The 21,331-nt window shown below is 55.2% G+C and overlaps 1 protein-coding gene across 2 annotated transcripts in view; it reads left to right on the forward strand.

Annotated features, from left to right (window-relative positions):
* Positions 1–11,393: 11,393 nt before the first annotated feature.
* Positions 11,394–21,331, forward strand: part of GNA12 (G protein subunit alpha 12) — a 42,327-nt gene continuing 32,389 nt past the window's right edge. For both annotated transcript variants that reach the window (XM_081091714.1, XM_081091715.1), the window contains exon 1: positions 11,394–11,758. In XM_081091714.1, the coding sequence (XP_080947840.1) occupies positions 11,447–11,758 (312 nt within the window). In that variant the 5' untranslated portion in view covers positions 11,394–11,446. The remainder of the gene's footprint in view (positions 11,759–21,331) is intronic.

The following is a 21,331-nucleotide window of genomic DNA, read 5'->3' on the forward strand; positions in this document are numbered from 1 at the left end:
CCTGGAACTGGCCCAGGTGGCCCTGGCTCTGGGCTGACTGACAGGAAACAGCCGTCGTGTTGTGAGTGCACCCCCTGCCCGATCGGGGGCCACCTCCTTCCCACGGAAGCCAGCAGCTTCCAGACCCAGCTGGGAGGTGAGGGCAGCAGTGGCCAGACCCCTGGGGCTCGAAGCTGAGACCCTGGCCAGGGGAGGGCCACTCCCTCGGCCTGCAGCGTCCGGGGGCGGGCGGCCTGGAGGGGCGGGCGGTGCGGCTGGCGTCCATGCCTGGCCTCGCAGACCCAGCTTTCCTGACGGCCAAGGCCCAGGCCGGTGGGCAGGGCTGCTGGCTGGGTGGCATCATGGCCACAGGCCTCCCGGGCCTGGGCCCCCACCTGTCGCCTCCTTCCCATGCTGCCCGTGGCTGGGGCGGGGGAGCCCGAGGTGGTCACACCTGCCTGGTTCCGGAGGACCAAGCCCAGCGATGATGAGAACGAACGGCAGCCTGGAAACCCATTTGTGGCTCACAGATGAGATTTGCCGACACTCCCCCCATCACCCCAACAGGCCCTCCATGGGTTTTCTTGTGTGGCGTGAGCGACACCTGGTGGTTCAGGATGGAATTTCAAGTCGTGGTACCTAGGATGCTGAGGACAAGGCCCCCCTCCCCCTCCGCCCCCCCCCCCCCCCGCAGGACCCCGCCCTTCGCTGTGCAAAGGTGAGACCACCCACTGAGCTTAGCCGAGGCCCAGCAGGTGCTGGAAGACTCAGGACCGCTGCAGAGAGGGACAGCTGAGGGGCCACACCTCCCAGACAGGTGCCTGTTCATTCATTCATTCATTCGTCCACTCATCCATCCCCCAAACAGGTATTAAGCGCCCACCCCATGCCGAGTTAGGGACAGAGGGATGAACACAGGGTCACGTGCGGGTTCACGGAGCTCCCACCACAGGAGGGAGGCGACAGCAGGCATGTAGGGAGTGGGATATCTTCATATGTCAGCACCCGGGGATTCAGGAGTGGAGCCCAAATCCTCTTTCTTGGGCCTTCCGTGACCCTCACGTCAGCCTCGCCTCCCAACATGCATCTGACACAGGCCCTGAACCCCAACCTCACCGGGCACCCTGCAGGCCCTGGTCTGCAGGTGCCGGCCAGGCCTCAGGGCCTTTGCACACACTGTTCCCTCTAGCTGCAGTGCCTTCCCACCTCATCCCCGTGGGAAACCCTGCTTGCCCTTAATAACAAAAGCAAGGGCCGCCTCTTCCATGAAGCCTTCCCTGATACTCCACAGGCAGAATCGGCCCCCACCCCATCGTCTGTGCAACATGTATGACCCCTGACAGAAGGTCGGGAAGGCGAATGATCGTGAACACTGGGCTTGGAGCTGGGGAGGCCAGACGCTGCTGCTTCCTACCGGTGTGACCTCGGGCAGGAGTTTGAGCTTCCTCGGCCTCGGACTCCTTGCCGGTGAGAACCAGGACGTGTGAGAACCCGCTCCTCCTCGTGGCAAGACTGCAAAGCAGGGGTGTCAGGAAGGTGCTCGCACAGGAAGACACTGGGAAAGGGTAGCCCAGTGGTTGGTGGTGGTACTGTGCCCAGAGGCCGGCAAGCGCTGAGTCATCTGCCTCCCCATGAGACTCGGGTGTCTTGCTGTGCCCTGCATGGGGTGGGCCCTTTCCTGGGCCCCGGAATTGTGGCCTGGACCCCCAGCTGGAGGCAGAGGGGGTCGGGTCCCGCCAGCAGCCAAATGGGTGCCTCTCAGAGCTGAAGAGGCGGCCAAAGGCTCCCCGCCACCTCCTACCCTCCACCCCCAGCCGCGCAACAGGAGGCCACCCAGGAGGCAGCGGGGGCGGGGGGCGGGCAGGGGTGGGCCGTGGAGAATGAAGAGACACCATTTGGGGGGTTCCCTGCCCTGCCTCCCCCCACCCCCCACCCCCGGCCCAGCAGAGAGGGAAGAAGAGGAGGTGGCACTGGCCCCCCCGTCTCTGCCTCTTGCAAGCTGGGGCCCGGCTGGGCTGCTCTGCGGGAGGGGACAAGGCAAGCGTGAAATTGGATTTGAGATGGAAGTTTTAGATTCAACCAAACCAGCCTTTTTATTGCCCCAAAGTGCCCGGGGAATGACAGAGTCGGCCTGAGCCCCGGGGAGGGACTGGAAGCGAGACTGGAGGGAGCAAGGCCTGAGGCCATGAATCGCCAGGGAAAACTGACCCATTTCCTGTGCATCTGGGAGAGGCCGGGGTTCATAGATAGCTGCTGCCCTCGCCCCCCACCCACCCCCCGAGAGGCCGGCGTTCATCCACAGCCGCTGCTCCCCCCTACCACAGAGAGGCCGGGGTTCATCCACAGCCGCTGCTCCCCCACACCCCCACCCCCACGCCTGGATCAAGCCGGGCCCAGCCCAGCGCCTGAGCCTGAGCCTCCCTCTGTCCCTCCCCCGCCCCAGACACGCTGCCCTGCAGGTCTGGGCCCCAGGCTGCCCCAGGCTCGGCTGTGCTCAGAAGCGCTCTGGCGTGGCTGCAGGCTCTGAGCTGCTATCTGAAATTCCTAACACGGCTCGAACAAGGGGCCGTTTTGCACTGGGCCCCCAAATCCTGTAGCTGGTCCTGGATGGCTCCTTGCTCCCCATTGGCACCGCCTGGGGTCTCTGGCCTGGGGCAGGCTCCCCACTCATGTCCCCAGGAGGCTCTGAGCCCCCCCAGGATGCCTGGTGCCCGTGAGCTCTGAGAGCCTCGGCCTGCACGGCCCCGGAGACAGGGGCCCAGAGAGCAGGGGAGACCCCATCAGCGCAGGTCTGCACACCTGGGGGGAAGGGGAGAGGAGGGCGGGCTCCAGCACAGAAGCAGCAGGAAGCCAGGCAGGACTTGCAGGCGGCTGCAGTGGGAAGGCCAGGGCCAGCGGGACAGGCCACACTAGCACCTCCTGGGGCCCAGACACGTGCTGAGTTCCAGGCTCGGTGATTTCATCTGCATTTTCCAGAATAGGAAACTGAGGCACAGAGAGGTACGCACCTTGTCGAGAGTCAGCCCGCTGGGAGTGGCAGAGCCCGGGCGAGGCCAGGCCCTCTCTGCAGCCTGGGTGCCTTCCCTACGTTGTCGCTAACCTTTGCAATGACTCCACGGGACTCATTAACACTAACCCAACGCCAGGGCCACACCACAGCGTGATGGTACCTGCCGGCCCCTTTGTCGGAGGGGGCAACGTGACCTGTGTCAGTTTGGCCTTCTCCAGAGAAACAGACACAACAGAAGAGTATGTGTCTATAATCTATACTAATAAAAGGGTAATATGCTAATTAGACTGGATGTCTTCCCGACATCCTTCTGGACAAAGCCACGATGGTAGGGGCCGAGGCAGAGGCAGTTAGGGGCAATCAGGCAGGCAGGCAGAGGGTTAGGGGAGATCAGGCAGGCAGGCAGATGAGCGGTTAGGAGCCAGCAGTCCCAGATTGCGAGAGGGATGTCTGACTGCCGGTTTAGGCCCAATCCCGCAGTCAGACATCCCCTGAGGGGTCCCGGATTGGAGAGGGTGCAGGCCGAACTGAGGGACCCCCTGCCCTGTGCACGAATTTTGTGCACCGGGCCTCTAGTGTTATATAATACATAGTATACATACACTATTGTATAGTAATGACATATATCCGGAGACTCATGCCATGTTTCCGTACGTCAGGAGATTTATTTTAAGACACTGGCTCATGCAATTGTGGGGCTGGCCAGTCAGAAACCTGGAGCCTCCGGCAGCTGGAGGCTCGGGCAGGACCTGCAGTCTTGAGGCAGAATTTTTCCTTTTCTGGGAAACTTCAGTTTTTGCTCTTAAGACCCTTCAACTGTTGGATAAGGCTCACCCACACCACTGAGGGTCATGTCCTGAAAGCCAGCTGATTGCAGTGTTAACCACCTCTGCAGAACACACAACGCCACAGCAACTGTTGGTTTATGTGTGATTAAGTCGCTGGGTACCTGAGCCCAGCCAACCCAACACGAAACGAAACAACCTGAGTGGTGCCCCATCCGCTGCGCTGGGCTGGCAAGTCCCCTCCAGGCTGTCATGCCAACCCTCCAGCCTCCTCCCCTTCCCTCTGCTCAGTGGCTGCCGTGTTCGACGCGGGGCTGCGGGGCCGGCCCCGGTCCTGGAATGAGGTCACCTGGGAGGGACCTGCCAAACAGCCGTGACGGACTTGGGAGCCGGACGCACATTTTGGGTCCAGGAGCCTTTGGTGAAGCTAAGCTGCAGCGAAAGAAACTGGGTCCCTCTGCACCGCGTGCATTTGCGCATCCCCCAGGCGCCCGACCTCGCCGGAGCCGCAAGGACCAGGGAAGAAAGGCCGCGGGCATGGCTGCCAAGGATGGAATGATAACACCCCGTGATGGTGGAGCCCTGATCGGACCCTGCGATAGAGGCCAGCCAGCTGCCGGCCTGCTGACTTGCTTCTCAGAACGGCTGACTGTTAGTTCCTACACATGTTCTCCTCAGGGGCTTGGGGGACAGAGAAGTAAAACCCAGGTCCAAACAGGGAAGTGCCTCAGCCCGTGATCCTGGTCCCACGACCGCACTTCCTTAAAAACATGCTGACTTCGGGTGAGGTAGTTCGCCAGCCAGCCCTGGCCGCACCCTGGAGAGGCCCCTTGTCCACTCTCAAGAGAAGTGACAAAGCTCATGCTAAAGAAAGGGCCCTCTGCACTGCTCCCAAGGTCCCTGGGGACTGTGCCTGCCACCCATCGACCCATCCACCCACTTATCCACCTATCCATCCATCCATTCATCACCCATCCGTCCACCCATTCATCCATCCATCCATCCATCCATCCACTCATCACCTATCCATCTACCCATCCACTCATCTATCCACCCATCCATCCATCCATCCATCCACCCATCCATCCATCCATCCATCCACTCATTCATTCATCAATCCATCCACCCACCCATATACCCATCCACTCATCCACCCATCCATTCATCCATCCAGCCAGCCATTCATCCATCCATCCATCCATCCACCCATTCATCCATCCATCTACTCATTCATCCATCCATCCATCCATCCACCCATCTACCCATCCACTCATCCATCCACCCATCCATCCATCCACCCATTCATCCATCCATCTACTCATTCATCCATCCATCCATCCACCCATCTACCCATCCACTCATCCATCCACCCATCCAGTCATCTACCCATCAACCCATCCACTCATCTATCCATTCATCCATTTATCCATCCATCCACCCATGCATCATCCACCCATGCACCCATCTATCCAACCACTCATCTATCCACCCATCCATCCATTCATCCATCATTCTTTCATCTTTCCTCACTCCCTTCTTCCCTTCCTTCCTTCCCCCCATCTACCCAGCAAACAATGATTGAGTTCCTACTGTGTGCAGGTACAGGGGCTCCAACCCTACCTAAAGAGACCCCCACCCTACCTCATGGTTCAGCATATAATTACATGAATGATTTAGAATGTGATCTGTGCTAGGAAGGAAAAGGATGGACACTGGGAGAGGAGATTGGAGGACTGGGCCTGGGTGGTGGGGTGAGGTCGGGGAGTTTGGGGCGAGAAGGCCTTTCCTGAGGAAGTACCTTTTGCGCTTTGCTCTCAGGGGAGAGCCTGGGAGAGAACTGAGGGCAGTTTCTGGGGCTGAGGGGACGCCTGGAGCCGTGGCCCCGAGGCAACAGCAACCTCTCCCTGGAACTGACCCGAGTGGGTGGGTTTGTGGGGACGCAGGAAGGAAGGGATGGTGACCTTAGTCCTGGTCACCACACAGAGGGGCTGTGAGGGGAGATGGGTGCCCGGTGAGGACCAAAGACCGGGATTCTGCAGTATGATTTTGGGCGAAGACTTTACATTTCTGTCAGCTTGACTTCTGTAATGATAACAGTAATAATTAACATTTATTGCTATTTTACTGTGTGCCATTCTTCTTCGGACTCTACCTGTTATCTCACTGCATTTTAGTGATTGCCGCCTTGTACTGTGGTGGTGCCATTGCTCTCCCCACTCTACAGATGAGGGAAGTGAGGCGCCGTGAGGTTAAGCAATTTGCTCAAGGTCCTCCAAGCAGGAGAGGACAGGCCAGGCCTCCAGCGCAGGCGGCTGGGCCCCAGAGCCCTGCTCTCGCTGTCCGACCGCGGTGCCTGAGGGCGGTTGTCTCCGGAAGGTAGATCAGATGATGGGGCAGTAGCTGACACCAGAATCCTTTTCCTGTGATGCAGTAACAAACAGTTCAACAAGCTGGGCTGTTTCCTTAGAAGGTATGTTCTTAATTTCTATAACTTCAGACTTTACAGAAGAAATATTGATGTTACGATAGCAAAGGTAATTGCAACAGGGTCCGAGAACGTGGTCTGTACGGCATGAATCCCTTAAAACGCAGTGAGACCTGCTTGATGGCCGATTCTGTGGTCAGTTTGTGTTGCTGTTAATCCTCACCTGAGGGTATTTTTCCAGTTGCTTTTCAGAGAGAGAGTGAAAGGGAGAGAGTGAGGAGGAGGCGGGGAGAGAGGAATAAAAACATCGACCTGAGAGAGACACGTCAATTGGTTGCCTCTCACACCTGGGGAGCGAGCCTGAAACCCAGGTACATGCCCTTGACCAGGAATTGAACCTGTGGCCCTTCAGTGCGCAGACTGATGCTCTAACCATTTAGCTACACCGGCCAGGGCTTCTGTGGTCAATTTTTTTAAAAAAATGTCCCTTGGATTTCAACAGGACGTGTATTCTCTAATTATGGGGCTCACGGCTTAGCGTGTATTCAGTAGGTCAAGCTTGTTCACTGCTGCACGAGAAGCGTGTGCCACCCGCACCCGCACCCCCGCGTGACGGCCGAGTCTTCAGTGCCTCCTTGAGGTTTGCCAACTTCTTTGCCTTCAGCGTTGGAGGCCATGTAATTAGCTGCGTGAGAGTTTAGACACGTTACCTCTTACCGGCGAATAAGTCTTTCCCCGCCTGAAAGGACTCTTTATCGCTAGTCTAGCTTTGGCCTTAACATCTGTGTTGTCTCCTGTTCACGTCGATACGCCAGGCGGCCTTCGGCTGCCGTTTGCCTGGTAAATCCCTCCCCACTCTCTCTTTCACTTGGATCTTTTCTGGATCGGCAGGTGTGTTCTTCCTGAGCAGGTAGCTGAGCGTTGTTTTCATTTCCCTAGTCTGCCGTCCTCATCTTTTAGCCGTTGTAGCCCGTTTGCATCGACTGTGGTGAGCCACGGCTTGGGGTTCATGGCCACCTTCCCGTTTTGCGCAGGCTGCTCCGTTCTCTTTATTTTTTGCGTTCTGCGCATTGATTGATTCCCGCTCCCTCATCCCACTCGCTCCCTCTGCTCACGTGGCACTCGCTCACTCTATGCCTCTTCTTTTCGTGTTTACGCTAAACATTTTAACGTGACTGTGTAACTCGACAAAGTTGAACGTTAATCAAAATATTTATTCTCCTCGTAAATAATTCAAAGATCTTAGAGCGCTCTCATCATGGATGCCCCCTCCTGACATGTCCATGCCTTGTGTGTCCTATTATTTTAATTCTGTTTTGCCTTAACTCCACGCATGAAAACGATCCGTGTTTGACGCGGTCAGTAAGAGCTCCCTGTCTGTCCACAGAGTCGCCGCTGTCCCTTCGGTACGGCAGACCTCCCTTGTGAGACGACGCTCCCGAGGCACCCGTGTTAGGCCGCCAGGGCCGACGGAACGAAGCGCCCCAGGCCGGGTGGTGTAGCAACAGGACTTCGTTTCCTGACAAATCTGGAGGCTGGAAGCCCGGGGTCCAGGCGTCGGCCGGGTCGGTTTCTCCCACAGCCTCGCCCGCTCTCGCGCTTGTAGACGGCCGTCCTCCCCGACGACCTCACATGGTCTACCTTCTGCCCGGGTCTGCGTTCACATTTCCTTTTCTTATGAGGACACCAATCATATAGGATGGAGACCCACCCTAGTGACCTCGTTGTAACTTCACCGCTTCGTTAAAGTCCTGTCTCCAAATACAGTGACCTTGTGAGGTGCTGGGGGTTAGGGCTTCCAGCTATGAATTTGGGAAAGGAGGCACAATTCAGCACTTTACACACAATAGATAAAATAATCTGTTTTTATCTGTTTGAAATGTCCTCGTTTTCTCCATTTTTTTCTTTTTTATAGATTTTTATTAATTTCAGAGAGAGGAAGGGGAGAGGGAGAGAGAGAAACATCAATGAGAGAGAATCATGGATCGGCTGCCTCCTACATGCCTCCTACTGGGGATCGAGCCTGCAACCCAGGCATGTGCCCTGACCAGGAGTCAAACCATGACTTTCTGGTTCATGGGTTGACGCTCATCCACTGAACCAACCAGCTGGGCTCTCCGTTGTCTTGAAAGCTATTTGACTGTGTTTACAATTCTCAGTTAGTGGTTATTTTTTCTCAGTGGTCTTAGGATATGGTCTCCCATCTGGCTCCCACTTTTGTCACTGAGCTATCAGCTCTGCGTGTAGGTGGTTCCTTTGAGGGTTACATGGGAAGCTTGTGCAACGTGCTTGGCATAGGGCCCTGCACCCAGCAGCTATTATATAAATAGTAGCCATTATTGCCCGGCCGGCACGGCTCAGTGGTTGAGTGTCGACCTTTGAACCAGGAGGTCAAGGTTCAATTCCCGGTTGGGGCACATGCCCGGGTTATGGGCTCCATCTTTAGTGTGGGGCATGCAGGAGGCAGCTCATCAGCATCATTGATGTTTCTATCTCTTTCCCTCTCCCTTCCTCTCTGAAATTAATAAAACTGAAAAAAAAATTTAAAGTATAGTCGCTGTTATTTTCTCTCTGGCTGCTTTTAATATCTCCTCTTTGTCTTTGATGCCCTTGCAGTTTTGCTGTGGTGTATCTTGGTCTGGGTTCCCTTTTTGACCCACTAAGCATTTTGTGTCATTTGTCCATTTAAAATGCCCGGCCACTGTCACGTCCAATATTGCCTCTTCCCCATTCTCCGTGTCCCTTCTGGAAGTCTGAGTAACTATAGGTTAGCGATTCCTCCTCTATCTTTCCTGTCTCTTAGCCTCTCTATCTTTATATTGGATTCCGGGTAATTATTTTCAGATCTGTATTTCAGTGCATTCTCTTCACCTGTGTCCGAGTCTGCACCTTAATATGTCTATTCCGTTTCTATAGACTTCGATCATTCTAGCTTTCGTTTTCAGATGTGGTCTCTGGTTCTTTCTTGCCTCTGCTCAAAGCGTTTTCTGAATCCTCTTCACTTCCTTCAGCTGTGTGAGGGGCTAACGCTGGCCCATTGCTGAATTCCACAGTCCCCTCCTCGGTTGTCCAACGTTTCTGATTTCTTTCTAAGAAACGCGGCCTCGAGGCCTCTGCACTCTCCCTTTGTTCTCTCAGACAGCCAGCGTTTAGCGTTTACCTTTCCTGTGGCAGGCCATTTTCACAAAGAAACCGAACTTTCCCCGTCACTTTGAAGGATGGCAAAGGACAGGAACTAGGGACTCACCCATCCGCACGTGCCTGTGACTTGTGCGGTCTGGTGCCCGAACTGAAGTATGCGTTTCTTTCTTTTTGTTTTTGAATCCTCTCCCAAGGACATTTTTCTATTGATTTTTCAAGAGAGTGGAAGAGAGAGGGAAAGACAGAGAGAAATATCAGTGTGAGGAAGACACATTGATGGGTTGCCTCCTGCAGGAGCCCTGACCAGGGCCCAGGCCGGGGAGGAGCCTGCAACCGAGGTACATGCCCTTGACCAGAATCGAACCCAGGACCCTTCAGTCTGCAGGCCGATGCTCTCTCCACTGAACCAAACCGGCGAAGGCTGAGTTGTAAGTTTCTTGATTCAAAGGTTGCATTTTATCTGTCTTCAGATTCCTCTCCCGCAGCCCTCAGCGCCTGGCGTTTTCATAACTATGCAAAAAGCATCTGTACAACCGCGTGAGGTCACACCCGCTAACGTTTCCTGGCGCTCCCACCTCGCCGTGCAGTGAGCGCAGGGTGGAGAGGGCAGGGTTCTAACGGCCCATGATGGAACCTCGTCACACACCTGCTCATGGCGAGGGGGGTGGACAGGATGATCTTTCAGGCCCATTCAATTAATCCAACAAGGCGGCCCGAGGCTGAGGCGGCCTTGGTAGGAAAACCAGAATCTCCGCCTGTGAATGCCTCCAGGTTACAAGATCAGAACGTGAAGGACAACCAGCCACGAACAACCCTTCAAATGCTGAATGCGCCTCAGCTTATCTTTTAACAGACCCGGGCTCCCAAATCCGGCCAGCCGCCTGGAGGGGAGGAGACTCTGCGTTTCTCAGGAGCTTGACTCACACGAAGACTCAGAAAGAAGATGGGCCAACGCTTCGCAGGAGCGAACTTGGGTCGGGGCACCGGGCTCCGGGTTGTGCAAGTTCATGTTCTGTTTACGCTTCAAGCCACGTGCGGCAGGTGCTACCATCCGGTGTAGCCCAGTCGGTGGAGTGTCGACCAACCCCGAGGTCACTGGTTCAATTCCCCCGCAGGGCACGTGCCCGGTTACAGGCCTGGTCTCAGGTAGGGGCTGTGCAGGAGGCAGCCCATCAGTGATGTTTCTGTCTCTCCCTCCCTCTCTCTCTCAAAAATCAATAACAACATAAACTTAAAACCAAACAGGTGGGGGAGGAGGAGGGGCTGCTGAAGAGGTTATTCGACTGGTCAACTGGCACGGGGTCCAGTGCAGGTTCCAGCTCTGACCCAGCAGCGCCAGGCCCCGCGCTCAGTCACTGCGGTGATTCTGGTGGTTGGTTCGCCCGCTCCGGGGAAGCAGCCAGAGCCCAGGCGGCTCTCAAAGGGCGCATTTGTCTGAAATGTATGGCCCATCCCCCTCCCCGTTCCTGGAAGGAAAATGGTTTAAACAGCTGCCTCCCTAAACACAGGTCGAGCGGCAGGTGAACCTCTCATCGGCATTCCCCAGCTTTCGGGCACCACGGAGCGCAAAGTGCAGAGCCCCAGGTCTCACAGGTTGGTCCCATCTGGGAATCCAGGGCGACTTTTTGTACACCTGGCACTTCTGGTCCCGCCCCCTTTCGCAAAACCCCCAATCCCAGACACGTTCTCTGTGATTGACGTGCTCCCGGAGCAATTATAATTGGTCATGGCGCACGACCACTCCGCCTCCCCGACGACCCCGCCTCCCTTTCATTCTGAAAGAAAGAACCTCAGCCCGAGCGTCCAATGAAAAGCGCCTCCACCCCCAAGGTCCCGCCTCTTTCGGCTCGACCACGCCCCAAAAGCCGGAGGGATGCCCGCCTTTCGGCGTGGCACGGACCAATCGGAGGGCGCGTTCGTCCGTATGGGAGGCAGCCTGACCAATCCCCGGGCCCCGGGCCGCGTCGCCCCGCCCCTCCGCCGGGGCCAAGCGGCGGGCGAGAGCGGGCCTCCGGGCGGCGGCGGCGGCGGACGCGGCCTGAGGGAGCGGCCGGCTGCCGCGCGGGGCTCGCCTCGCCCGCGGCGGGGTCCATGGCCTGAGCGGCCATGTCCGGCGTGGTGCGGACCCTCAGCCGCTGCCTGCTGCCGGCCGAGGCCGGCGGGGGCCGCGAGCGCAGGGCGGGCGGTAGCGGGGCCCGCGACGCGGAGCGCGAGGCGCGGCGGCGCAGCCGGGACATCGACGCGGGGCTGGCCCGCGAGCGGCGCGCCGTGCGGCGTCTGGTCAAGATCCTGCTGCTGGGCGCGGGCGAGAGCGGCAAGTCCACCTTCCTCAAGCAGATGCGCATCATCCACGGCCGCGAGTTCGACCAGAAGGCGCTGCTCGAGTTCCGCGACACCATCTTCGACAACATCCTCAAGGTGCGTGCGTCGCCGCGCCCCCGCACACCTGCGCCCAGGTGCGCCCAGGTGTGCCCAAGTGTGTTCAGGTGCGCCCAGGTGTGCCCAAGTGTGTCCAGGTGCGCCCAGGTGTGTCCAGGTGCGCCCAGGTGTGCCCAGTGCGCGCAGGTGCGGCCCCCGGAACCCCGCCGGGACCCCCTCCCGCCCCCGGCCGCCCCCAGGCGCGGGCACCGCCCCCTGCCTGCGACCACGTGCCCCCCGCTGCGGGGAGCGGGCCAAGGATGCGCGCCCCGTGTGCCCGGCGGCGTGGCGGCCTTCGCTCTAGGGTTGTCTGGAAGCCGAGGTGGAGGCGCGGCCTGGAGGCGAGGTTTGTGTGCCCGCCCTGCCCTCGTAAGGGCCTGGGCGCGGTGGGAGCGGGAGGCCGGCCAGCTTCGGGGGCCGGCGGGGAGGGGTCTCAACGGTGGGGAGGCCCCCGGACCCGGGCGAGGGCGCGCCCCTCCGCGATGGCAGCGGCGCGGTGCCCGGTCCAGCCGGGGAGCCTGCCCTGCCCTCCGGGTGGGCGTAGACGAGCGCCGGGAACGCGGGAGGAACGGGCCGCAGCCTCCGGTTCCGAGTGTTTATCCGGAAAAGGTCAGCCGTGTACCTGGAGGACAGGGGGCGCCTGGACGTCCCTGGGCCAGCGTCCACCTGGGCCCCTGCCGCCCTGCGGGGTGCCGTCGGGTGAGACCGAGCTTGAGCGCATTTCTCCCCGCATCAGCCAGGAACCCACGACCCCTCGCACGCATCTCGGGTACCAGCCTGTTCCCACCCCCTCCGCGCGCGCACCGAGTTGCTTTGTTTGTTTGCGTCCGGATACAATCGCCTCCCTCTAATACACGTCTTAGGCGCCGTGGTGCTCCAGGTTCTCCGCTGTCTCTTGTTCCGATTTTACGCCTTACAATTTATTGTGGGGAAACAAAAAACCTATAGATGGACAGAGTCTGGTCCTGGTGTCTCCCTAGCTTGTGTGCGCAGGGTCTGGGGGGCCCGCCCGGGACTGCCCCTGGATGCCCCTGGATGCCCCTGGATGCCCATTTCCCTGGTTTCAGGTTCTCATCTCCCCTGCCTGTCCCCTCACCGCCCTCCCCAGGCCTGGTGGTGGGAACCAAATTAGAGGTTGAGGAGGGTTGTCTGGAAGCCGAGGTAGAGGCGCGGCCTGGAGGCGAGGTTTTTGTGCCCGAGGGACTTAAAGTTACCAGGGGGGTAGCTCCCTTCCCTCCCGCACGTTTCCCTCCTCACCCCCAGGAAGCTCTGGCCTTGGCCGGCTAGGGCCTCCTCGCCGGGGCCTGGGTGCTGGGATCCTGGGACCCTGGGCTGCCAAGCGTCCAGGCCCGCATCCTGAGTCCCGCGCCCGCCCGCATTCCCACGTGATGCGTCTGTTACTGAAATATTTCACTGTCGTAGAAATAGTCCTTTTAGGATCAGGGAGAGAGCGACCTGAGTGATAAAACCTCCCCTCCCCTCTTCACCTCTTTCCAAAGCCCCTGCGTGAGTCAGCGGCCCAGCCCTCCGAGGCCGGGTGCCCGGGGCGATTCCGGACCGCTGTGTGTTTGAAATTCCCCTCGTCCTCTGGGGTAAAGTGCACTTGATTGTCTTTCTGTGGCCCTGGCCAGCGTTGCTTTCTGCTGCTTTTCTGGCCTCCAAGCCAGGCACAAAGATTCGGCCAACTGTCTCCTCGTTTCTTTAACTCGAGAGGCAGAGAAGATATTTTGGAAAACACAGAATCTTCGTCTGGATCAGTGTGGAAATGTGTTTTAGAAAACTCGGTCTTAAGCTTTTCCCGATGCATGGAAACATGAACCTCACCGACTTAGCAACAGACAGGGGCTTGTTGAACCAACACCCAGTTTCCTTCCCACGATTTTCACTAATTGCAGTTCGTAGTGTGAAGCTCACTTCATTTCTTGTGACTATTTCAGTAGCTCCTTAGGACAGATCCCTCGGGAGAGGCTTGGGGTGGCTTCACGGGGGGGACAGTGGAATGGCGCTGTTCAGAACAGTATTTGTGCTGTTTGTAAAGCGCTAGCTGCGCGCCTGTTCATCGCCAGGCGCTCACACCCGCATTCACCTCCCATGGCACTTCCGATGGCTCTGTGCCATTTAGCCAGGAGAATTTGGAGATCCGGGGTTAAATTCAAGGTCAGTAACCTAATTAGTAGGTGGCAGAGCTGGGAACCTGGTCTTTTTTTTTTTTTACTTTTAATTTTGAGATAATCACAGAGTCCTATGCAGTTATAAGAAATAATACAGACATCATGTCCCCTCCACCTGGTCAGCCTCTGTGGAAGCATCTTGCGAAACTGCAGTGCAGCGTTGCAGCTGGGATGTTGACGTGGGGAAAGGTACAGAACATTCCATCACCTTAAGGGCGCCTCCTGTTGCCTTTTATAGCCACTCCCTGCCCTGGCACTGACCTGTCTGCTCTCGATTGTATGCTTCTGCCACTTCAAGAATATTATATACGCCAAGCAGGCAAAATGTCATCTTTTGGAATTGGCTTTTAGCGCTCAGCTTAACTCCCTGGGGATTCACCCACGTGGTTTCAGGTGTCAGTCACCAGTCGTTTCTGCAGTGCACCACTTACCTGTCGGGGAACATCTGGGTCCTTTCCCGTTTCTGTCTCGTATGAGCAAACCTATGATCACTTCTGTACATGCTTTGGTATGTGCATCAGTTTTCGTGTATCCGGGATAAAATTGGTCAGTTGTATGGTAGCTGCATGTTCAGTTTTGTTTTTTAGTTTTTTTGTGATTTTCTTTTTCCTTTTATTTATTTATTTATTTTGTTAGTCCTCACCCAGGGATATTTTTCCATTGATTTTTTTCTAATATTTTTTTTTATTGATTTTAAAGAGGAAGGGAAAGGGAGAGAGAAACATCCATGATGAGAGAATCATGGGTCGGCTGCCTCCTGCATGCCCCCGACTGGGGATCAAGCCCACAACCCGGGCATGTCCTCTGACTGGGAATCCAAAAACAAAACCTTGACCTCCTGGTTCATAGGTCAGCACTCCACCACCGAGCCACACCGGCCGGGCTGCATGTTCAGCTTTGTGAGGACACTGTTTGCAAAGTGGGCGCCCTGTTTCACACCCTCACCGGCCCTGCGGCAGTGAGCCGCTGCCCCACACGCCCGCCGGCACTGGCGGTGTCGCCTCTTCAGTCCCGGCGTCTGCCGGTGTGAGCGCCGCACTGCTGTGTGACCACATTGCCCTCGTGGGTCGCAGTGCTGAACGCCTTTCCGTGAGCTCAGATACGTGGTTTGCAAGTATTTTCTCCCGGTCTGTCTGCAGCAGTTCTCAACCTTCTGGCCCTTTAAATACAGCTCCTCCTGTTGTGACCCAACCATAAAATTATTTTCGTTGCTGCTTCATAACTGTAATGTTGCTTCTGTGATGAATCGTCATGTAAATATCTGCTATGCAGGATGGTCTCAGGCGACCCCTGTGAAAGGGTCGTTCGACCGCCAAAGGGGTCACCACCCACAGGTTGAGAACCGCTGGTCTAGGGTGACTTTTCATCCACTCGACTTTCAGGGAGCCAAGTTTTCCCTTTTAATGAGGCTCATTTCATCAGTTTTTCCCTTTATGGCTCATGTTTTTGATGTCAGGTGTCAAAACACTTTGTCTAGCCATAGATCCCAAAGATTTCCTATTTTTTTTCTAAAGGTTTTATAGTTTTACATTTAAGTCCCTGATGTATTTTGAATTAATATTTGTATAAGGTGAAGGGGTTTATTTTCTTTCCTTTTCCTTTTTTTTTGGCTTATGTATATTAAATTGTTTCAGCAACATCTGTTGAAAAGACTGCCTTTCTTCCATTGACTTGCTTTTGCACGTTTAGTCAAAAATCAGTGGGGTCGGCCATGGCCGGGCAGCGCAGTTGGTTGGAGCATTGTCCCGATAGGTCAGGGGTCCTCAAACTTTTTAAACAGGGGGCCAGTTCACTGTCCCTCAGACCGTTGGAGGGCCGGACTATAGTTTAAAAAAAAATTATAAACAAATTCCTATGCACACTGCACATATCTTATTTTGAAGTAAACAAACAAAACGGGAACAAATACAATATTTGTATTTGCATGTGGCCCGTGGGCCGTAGTTTGAGGACCCCTGCAATAGGGCATGGTTGCTGGTTGAGTCCCCAGTCAGGGCACGTAGAAGAATCAACCAAGGAAGGAATAAATGAACAGAACAAAAAAAAAAAATCAATGTTTCTTCATCCCCCCCTTCCTCTCTCTCTCTCTCTCTCTCTCTCTCTCTCTCTCTCAAAACTCAATAACTTAAATTTTTTTTAAAAATCAGTATGGTTCTATTTCTGGGCTCTCTATTCTACCCACTGATCTGTCTGTCTCTCCTCTGCCAGCATCACACTGTATTGATTACTCTAGCCATATAGTAGGCCTTAATATAGATGAAAACAATTTCAAGATTTCTTAGTTATTCCTGGGACTGTGCCTTGCCTTATAAGTTTTAGAGTAAGTTTGTCTGTGTCTATAAAAAAAACTTAGCTTGGGTTTTTATAGCAATTTTATTAAAACTACAGATCAATTTGGAGAGAATAGACATCTCTGTTGTGGTGAGTCTTACCGTCCATGAACATGGTATGTCTTCATTTACAGTGGTTCTCAACCTTCCTAATGCCGCGACCCTGTAATACAGTTCCTCATGTGGTGGTGACCCCCAACCATACAATTATTTTCGTTGCTACTTCATAACTGTAATGTTGCTACTGTTATGAATCGTCATGTAAATATCTGATATGTAGGATGCATTTTCATTGTTACAAATTGAACATAATTAAAGCATAGTGATTAATCACAAAAACAATATGTAATTATATATGTGTTTTCCGATGGTCTTAGGCGACCCCTGTGAAAGGGTCGTTCGACCCCCAAAGGGGTCGCGACCCACAGGTTGAGAACTGCTGGTTTAGAAGGTCATCTCTGACCGGCATTTTGTGATTGTCAGCCTGTGCATCCTGCCTGTGTTTTGTTACATTTGTGCTAAAGCATTTCATTTCCTTTGGAGCCGTTTTAAAGGACACTGTGCTTTTATTTTCCATTTCCAAATGCTCCTCGTTAGCACAGCAATGGGACTGATTCTTGTGTCTCAGTCTGGTGCCTGGCGACCGTGTGGAATATACTTATCGGTTCCAGGGCTTTCCCGTGCGTTCCTTGGGATTCTGTAGATAAGTCATCGTGTTGTCTGCAGATAGGGACAGTTTCATTTATTCTTGCCCCACGGGTATGCCTTGTATTTCTTTTTCTTGCCTTCGTGCAGCACTAGGACTTGTCGTGTGATGTTGAACTGAGTGGAGAGAGTAGCCTTGGCTTCTGTTCCTTTCCTTTTCATTTTTGTCCATCTTCCTAGAAGTTTATCAGATTTCTTGATTTTCTCCCCCTGAGGATCCAGCTTTTAATTTCATTGGTTCTTCTTTATGGTTTTTTTTTCTATTTTTAAAAAATATTTATTTTATTGATTTCAGAGAGGAAGGGAGAGGGAAATAGAAACATCAGTGATAAAGAGAATCATTGATCGGCCGCCTCCTGCACGCCCCCTAATGGGGATCGAGCCTGCAATCCGGGCCTGTGCCCTTGGCTGGAATCGAACCTGGGACCCTTCAGTCCACAGGCAGACGCTCTACCCACTGAGCCAAACCAGCCAGGGCTTTTTCTATTTTCAATTGCATTTATTGCTACTCTTTATCATTTCCTTCCTTCTACTTCCTTTGGGTATATTTGCTGTTTTTCCCTAGTTTCTTGAGGTGGAGACTGGCGTGTTTATTTGAGACATTTCCTCTCTTCTGCCGTAAGCGTTCCTGGTGCTGTAACTTCCCGCCCAGCACTGCGTTCGCCTGCCCACATGTGTCTGTGTGCGGTATTTCCATGTTTACTTAGATCCACGTGCGTTTTGATTGCTTTTGCGAGGTCTTCTCTGACCCACAGATTACCCAGAGGCGCATCGTTGTTTCTGAGAGTTTATGGGTTTTCCTGCCGCCTTTGTTACTGAGTTCTCTGACTCCATTATGGCCAGAATACTGTGTGGTTTCTTTTAAATTTGTCAGGGTCTGAATATGGTCTGTATTCTGTGCGCCCGTGTCTGGGAACGGTCCGTGGGAACTGGAAAAAGGTGGTCATTCGGGGAAGTGCTCTCCTGTGTCAGTGAGATCCTGTGGGCTGACGGGGTGTCTTCCTGTCGCCTCGCTGACCGAGGGTGGCAGCTGCTGAGAGTGCCGTGCCCACGTCTCCGCCCTCCACGCAGTCACTGTGGACCGAAGCCTGACCGATGACATGCCAGTCCACTCGCACGTATTGTGTATGTTGTACGTATTCTCTGCTGTACTCTGACAATAACGTAAGCTAGAGGAGAGCGCATGTTAAGAAAGTCACGGGGAAGAGGAGGCACATTTGCAGCACCTATTGGGAAAAAATCCGTACGTAAGTGGCTCCAGCTGTTCAAGGCCGTGTTGCTCACGGGCCGCCGGTCTGATGGTGGATTGTCGGTCTCCCCTTGAGCTCAGTGCCGGCTTCGAGCAGGCTGAGCCTCTGTTGTGTGGTGTGTAAGTATTCGGATTACGTCTCCTGGGGGATTGATCCCTCTGTCATAGTGACTCCCTCCTTGTCTCTGGCAGTTTTCTTTGCTCTGACATCTGTCTGTCTGAACGCGGCCACTTTTCTGTCCTGAGTGCTATCGGGGCATATGTTTTCCATCCGTGTGCTTGTAACCGACCTACTGAGTTGTGTGAATTGAGTTTTATAGTCAGCGTGTTGTTACATCATACCATCTTTATCTACTCTGTTCATACCTGTCCATTAGTTTGTACATTTAGACCATTTACATTTAAGCTAAAGTAACTATTAACATGTTGGGGCATAAGTCTCATTTTATTGTTATTATTTTTGATCCTCACCTGAGGATATTTTTTCCATTGATTTTTAGAGAGAGTGGAAGGGAGGGGGAGAGTCAGAGAAACATCGATGTAAGAGAGACACATCAACTGGGTGACACCCACACGTGTTCCGACCGGGGCTAGGGATGGATTGAGCCTGCAACCGAGGTATGTGCCCTTGACAGGAACCGAACCCTCGATCCTTCAGTCAGCAGGCCGGTGCTCTAACCATTGAGCAAACTGGCGAGGGCTCATTTTATTATTTTTTTTTATTTCTTACCTTCCTGTGGGTTATTTTTTTATTTTTAATCCTCACCCAAGGATATTTTTTCCATTAATTTTTAGAGAGAGTGGAAGGGAGGGAGGGGGGAAAGAGAGAGGGACACATTGACCAACTGCCCCCGGCTGGAAATCGAGCCCGAGACCCTTTGGTCTAAGGGCTGACACTCCAACCACTGAGCCACCGGCCAGGGCCTCCCTGTGGGGCATGGGAAGGTGTCTCAGGATTCTGTCTTTATGATTGGTTGTCGCGTGTGTCAGGCACAGCTCTGCCTCGTTTCATGGCGGTGGCTCTAGGTTTACTATGCACACATCTGGAGCAGCGGTTCTCAACCTGTGGGTCGCGACCCCTTTGGCGGTCGAACGACCCTTTCACAGGGGTCGCCTAAGCCCATCCTGCATGTCAGATATTCACATGACGATTCCTAACAGGAGCAACACGACAGTTATGAAGCAGCAACGACAATAATGTTGTGGCCGGGTCACCACATGAGGAGCTGTATTAAAGGGCCAGAAGGTGGAGAGCCGCTGAAGCTGGTCCCGGTGCTGGAGCCTGTGTTGCAGCTTGAAGTGAGTGTGGACACTCTGCTCCCACTCAGCTCCCTTTGCCCTCCACACAGTTCAGGCTTAAATGTCCTACGTGTTTGTATTATTCTTGGGACGTTGCATCCTTGGCTTGACTGCAGCCCTCAGATGGGGTTTCACACCCACAAGGGCAGGCCCGTCCGTGCCTGTGCCCCGCCGCGGCCCGCTCGGAGCGTGTCCCTTCCTGACGCCCGCGCCTTCCCTCTCCCTGTGGAGCCTCTGCAGCCTTCTCTGCGTTCTCCAGTGGGGTTTGCTCCCCGTCCTTCGTTCTGCTTCGCCCCAACATCTGTGCCCCCGCCCCTGGAGGGCATCCTCGCCTGCGGTGGAGCCCATAGCGACACCTCTCCTGCCCACCGTGTCCTCTTGCTCAGGGGCTGGCATTCAGGGGGAGGGGGGAGGGGGGAGGGGGAGTCTGGGCGGAACCGGAAGTCTCCCTCCCGGCCTGGGATTCCAGGACCAGGCCCTTCCCTGGCGGCAGTGGTGGCTGAGTGGGAGCGTGTCAGCCCCGCGTCATCTCCCCCAGGCCCCGCCACGGGTCCTGGGAGTCTGCGTGTCGCTTTGACTTCCTGTAAATACTCCCCTGCCCCGCGTTGTTTTCCTCACCTCAGAGGTGACCGTCTCTCCCTCCCGGTGGACGTGGCGGCTCAGCGATGGTGCGGGCGCTGTGTCCGAGGCCCCGCAGCCAGGCTCCCCCTCGGCCCTCCCTCGCCGCTCGGACGGAGCCCCTTTAACACTGAATTTCACAGCCGCTGGGGGTACATGAAACGTTAGCTGTGTTAGCTGTTCCGGGTCCTCCATTACAGCCTGGAGGTCACAGTGTCAGGCATGTGGTTGCTGGGTGTCCCTTCCACCGCCCGTGTGCCCCCCCCCCCCCCCCCGAGTATCCACGGTTTAGGAACCTGGCGAAGGAGTGGTTCTCAACCTTCCTAGTGCCGCGACCTTTTAAAACAGCTCCTCATGCTGTGGTGACCCCCAACCATAAAATTATTTTTGTTGCTACTTCATAACTGTAATTTTGCTACTGTTATGAATCGTCATGTAAATATCTGATATGCAGGATGTATTTTCAGGGGTCGCGACCCACAGGTTGAGAACCGCTGGACTAGAGCATTAAAACGAGCATCTCCTATTGACACTGGAACGGAGAACCACCTTGACAGACTTTTCTGACACGGACCCGAGACCCTCTGCCAGGTGCTGGGGGCCCACAGTGAGCGCTGCCAGTCCCTGCCCCGGGCACGCTGGCAGCGGAGGAGACAGGCGCCTGGTGCCCAGTCGGGTGTGTGCCAGGCTCAGTGGCGCAGAGGCGCTCGGAGAGCAGGGGGGCGCTCTGGCCAGGCACCTGGAAGAGCCTGTCGGGGGCGTGTGCCGCGCCGGCCTTTGAAGTCCACGGGGTTCGGCAGGCGGAGGAGACACAGGGCCCGTCTCGGCCGTCTCCACCCAGCATCTGTGTGGTCAGGCAGGGGATTCCGATCGGAGGAGGTTCTAGACGAGAATGAGTGGAAGAGCTGGATAGAACTTTCTAGTACCCAGGGTCACGATGCGTGCTTGCTGCAGACCCGTGGTTTCAGTACTCGTGCTGGAAGCCACGACTTCCCCTAGAAAACACACACGCACGCATGTAGCAGCGGGCACCTTTCCCTAGATAACACATGTGCACACATTAGTGGTGGGCACCTTCCCCTAGATAACCCACATGCACATGTGTAGTGGTGGGCACCTTCCCCCAGATAACACATGTGCAAGTATGTAGTGGTGGCACCTTCCCCCAGATAACCCACATGCACATGTGTAGCGGTGGGCA

This window comes from Myotis nattereri, assembly GCF_964212035.1.
Source record: "Myotis nattereri genome assembly, chromosome: 5".
NCBI classification, from domain to species: domain Eukaryota; kingdom Metazoa; phylum Chordata; class Mammalia; order Chiroptera; family Vespertilionidae; genus Myotis; species Myotis nattereri.